Source organism: Frankliniella occidentalis, unplaced genomic scaffold (assembly GCF_000697945.3).
Source record: "Frankliniella occidentalis isolate FOCC.00 unplaced genomic scaffold, Focc_3.1 Scaffold156, whole genome shotgun sequence".
Lineage (NCBI taxonomy): Eukaryota > Metazoa > Arthropoda > Insecta > Thysanoptera > Thripidae > Frankliniella > Frankliniella occidentalis.
In genome coordinates this window covers 462,309-466,047 of record NW_026267282.1, presented here as the reverse complement: position 1 = coordinate 466,047, position 3,739 = coordinate 462,309, and the positions used below count along the sequence as shown (strand labels likewise).

The 3,739-nt window shown below is 40.9% G+C and overlaps 1 protein-coding gene across 3 annotated transcripts; it reads right to left on the bottom strand.

Annotated features, from left to right (window-relative positions):
- Positions 1-314: 314 nt before the first annotated feature.
- On the bottom strand, positions 315-3,017 carry LOC127750232 (uncharacterized). Of its 3 annotated transcripts, none has more exons than XM_052271260.1 (6): positions 2,863-3,017; positions 1,553-1,698; positions 1,225-1,445; positions 1,047-1,133; positions 834-953; positions 315-726 (listed from the first exon to the last, which is right to left on the bottom strand). In XM_052271260.1, exons 2-6 carry the CDS (start codon positions 1,615-1,617, stop codon positions 638-640), a joined length of 582 nt encoding a protein of 193 aa, XP_052127220.1. In that variant the 5' UTR covers positions 1,618-1,698; positions 2,863-3,017; the 3' UTR covers positions 315-637. The 3 variants fall into 3 exon arrangements, with proteins under 3 accessions (XP_052127220.1, XP_052127219.1, XP_052127218.1); XM_052271259.1 differs by lacking the exon at positions 2,863-3,017 and adding an exon at positions 2,350-2,527; XM_052271258.1 differs by lacking the exon at positions 2,863-3,017 and adding an exon at positions 2,538-2,739 and having other exon boundaries at positions 317-726.
- Between the last annotated feature and the right edge of the window lie 722 nt (positions 3,018-3,739).

Here is a 3,739-nt window from a genome sequence, read left to right as displayed (position 1 = left end):
GCTTCTGCCCCGTCAGCCTATGGTCAGCCGGCCGCCAAACTGTAATCAGTGACAGCCAACATTGTCGGAGGTCGGGTCGCGGGCGGCGGGGTGAAGGAAAGGGGGGAAGAGAGGGGGGGGGGCATGGGCTCCTGTAGCGGCACTGCGCACACCTCTCTGAACACGGCGAGCCCAGGTCACGCCACGCCACTGACTCACACCGACTGTAGCAGCAAGCGGGGCAGGTGCAGTTCAGTCGGCCAGCCCCACCCGACCCCGTACAGCCCCCACTCCGCCCCCTCACCTCCCTCCCTCCCTCTCTCGTCTTGAACTTCGGCCGACTGGGGTCAGAGATCGGGTCATGAAAGGCGCTTCTTCCATGGGCAGTAAATTAGCGCGGTGCCTAGCAAAATTTTCGCCCCACGTTTCGTGTATGAGCGATGAGAAAACATGAGCAGTATAGTGGCAGAGAACTGCGTGCAAAATGCCTGATAGTGTGCCATTTTTCCTGACAGGTGCAGCTTTTTTCTTTCTTCATTTTTTCCTTTCTTTTTTCTTTTAATTCTGCGCAGTCTAATCTTTTACTGACAACTGCTTCCTTTGTGAAACTTTCTAGAAAGTGGCATCATGTCTCCTCAGATTAAATAGTTATAATAAATTAGATACTTTTGTACTCACAGAGTTTGCAGAGGATTGGTGTCTCAAAAAACACGTCAACCAGTCTATGGGGATGACCTTGGAGATCTCCTAGAGAAGGAAAAAAAAATCATTGATAGAAAAAGTAATAAAAAATACCACGAGCATGATACACTATCTACAAATTTAGAGTTGTACCCTTAATTCATTTTACGCACCTTGACCAGTCTCCTCTCTCTCCTTTTTCATCAAATCTACATAAAATGGATCATGTATGGGTGCAGCAGATGATAAAGAGCCACCTTTTGGTGGTACTTGTGGAGTATATTGAACATAGTCTACAAATAATAATCAGATTTAATTAATTTCAGATACGGAGAGCTTCTTTATAACAAAAAAGAATGTAGTTAGTAAGAACGTTATTGAATTACCTGGGCCATTATGGGGCACTATATCTGGTGGAGGTAATGGGTTTCTCCATGTTGGTTCCGCCGCTGGAACAAGTTTCAGTGTTGCAACTATGCAAAGAGGAGGGCTTATTAGTTTTTCTCATTGTACTTCAGAATATTCATATTTTAACTTAAAATGAGGTGATGAAAATGCACTTGCCTGGTATAAATCCAGAATCACGAGTTCTTGTGTTAAGTGCTTTGACCCAGCCTTGTGGGCAGATCCTTATAATTCTTACTGTATCATCCTGGAGCAAAGCAATCTCACCCTGGGCTGTTGGGGTGTAGGGTTGAATGGCTTGATAAAGCGCATTCTCCCTCAACTCCCCAACATCCCCATCACTGCCTTGTCCAACACCTACTCTAGGTTGAGCTTCTGGCCTGCAATATCAGCAATACAAAGACGAGCATTCAGCATCACAAACACAACATTTCAACAAATGTGTCATTAAAAGACAAAATAAGAAAGATAAAAAATTACTGCTCACCTGTGTGGAATAGACTGCTGTGAGCTTGAGCTTGGCTCATCTTCCACAGTGTCTTCGGGCCACATTCTATGCCCATCCTGTGGTCAAGTTCGCTATCAGCTCCACATCCCAGCCATTGTTGAACTTTAAACCATGAGGCTCACCAACTACAAGACAAAACACAAACAATAATTAAATTATCAGAAACCATAAAACTGAAAATATAAACAATGATTTAATAAGCTATTAGCTAGTGAGAGATAAAAAATTACTTCCATACGACTATGGTTTTGACATGATAAATAAGTCATGTCTAGTGAGTAGTGTGACAATAATACTACAGCTAGGCAAAGTACTCATAGAGAAGATGAACAAAGTTACATATGAATTGAGGCAAAACAAGCAGCTAAACATAGCATCAAATCGGAGAATTTCAATTACTGATGCTCGGGAAGAAAATGTCACAAGAGTAATTGAAAACTAAACAACAATACCATGATTGAAACAAAACTAATGTTTTACAATGGATTGATGCACAAAACTGGGATATACTAGTCAAAAAGCAATCGTTTGACAAGTTTGTTTACATGAAACCGACGCACTAACATAACCTCCACAAAGTCGACGAGTTGTGGGTTTGAACTCGCTAGGAAGTGCAAACAAGACAGCCTAACCCTGAAGGTCAAAATCACAAAAAAGCATTTTTGCTTCAGGCAAAAATATATTCATAAAATTTTTGTGGTCATGCGCGCATTAGCAAATGAAAGGGTTGAATGTATTTAAGATATTGACATTTTGCAGGCAAAGGTTATGTTTACCTGCTGCACAAACCCACAGCTAGACATAAAGTGAAATTTCTCTCAGTCAGTACTCCTCATACAATTCCAATAATAAAAATTTGGAAAGCTAATGATTTTGAGCACTAACGTTCTATGGTAATCTCAAATAACAATTTAAAGACAATTTTGAGTGCCAGCACATGCTGCGTTCGCAAAAAATGTCTTACAGGTTGAATGAAGATCGACAAAGTAGGTATATTACTGGCTTTAAATAGCCACACGAATCGCATTAATTGGGTTGAGAGATTCTCAAACTAGAAACAAACAAGATTATTTTTCTTGTTAGTGTGAACACGGTAGTAACAAAATATCCGCACTTTTTTTGCCGGAAACGAGTGTTCTGAATCTACGGATGACTTCCGGTGCGCGGGGAAGAAGCTGCAGCGCAAATTTGACTCTGACCATGAGATCAGGTGATCTTCGTTTCTATACGTTGAAACAAAACTTCAATGACCTTCTATGCTACATCACATGAAAAAATATTAATATTACCAGTCTTGTCAGAAATTCATCCAGGAGTGTGACCTATACCAGATAATACCATGATACCAAATTATTTTAGCAGACGAAATGCACTTTGTGATGTGCTGTGACCTGAAATTTGCCTGCCTCGAAAAGAATTTTAGTGAGGTAGAGGAGAGAGTGCGAAGGAAATCCGAGTAGACGGCGTTCACTGCTGTTACTGTACTCATCCATTATTCATTCCTACCTGTATTTTCGCATTTCATTCATTCGTCTTCCTGCATGAGGATTCTTCTTGATAAAGTTCTCATACTCTGGTAAAGTCACTGCCTGCTGCATTATGCCTTTGCTGCCTCGTGTGCTTCTGCTAGGAGTCTGGCATATGACAGGGTTGGCGGACCCCTCCCGATAGATGGGTAGAGATGGAGGATCCGCTGCGGCGCGGCCTGGCGGCCTCCTCACTCTTCCAAGTCTCGTAATACATACAGCTAACCGAGCACTCAAATTTTATTTCATGAATTTGTTTGGCATTTTTGCTTAATGTTTTCAACTGCAAAGGATATTCCAATGTCAAGGGATTATTTGTGCACAATGTATATTTGTTGCCAATCCAAATAAATATGGGCTGGGAAGATCAAAATCAAAAAGTGTTGATGCTGATCTTTGCTTGTCTTGAAAAAATAAAATACAAGAAGTGCTACTGTGTATAAGATTTAAATATCTAAATCTGCTCCCGAGTTACTGGTTAGTTGCATTTAACTCACCACTTTTCATAACATGATAGCGCAACTAATTTGCAACTCTACTTTCATTGCTCAGAAAAGTATTTTTTAGTTTTGAACAAGACATATTCATTCAGCTTGGCATTTCATTTTACGTTCCTTGTTGTCATACATCAATAAAATAA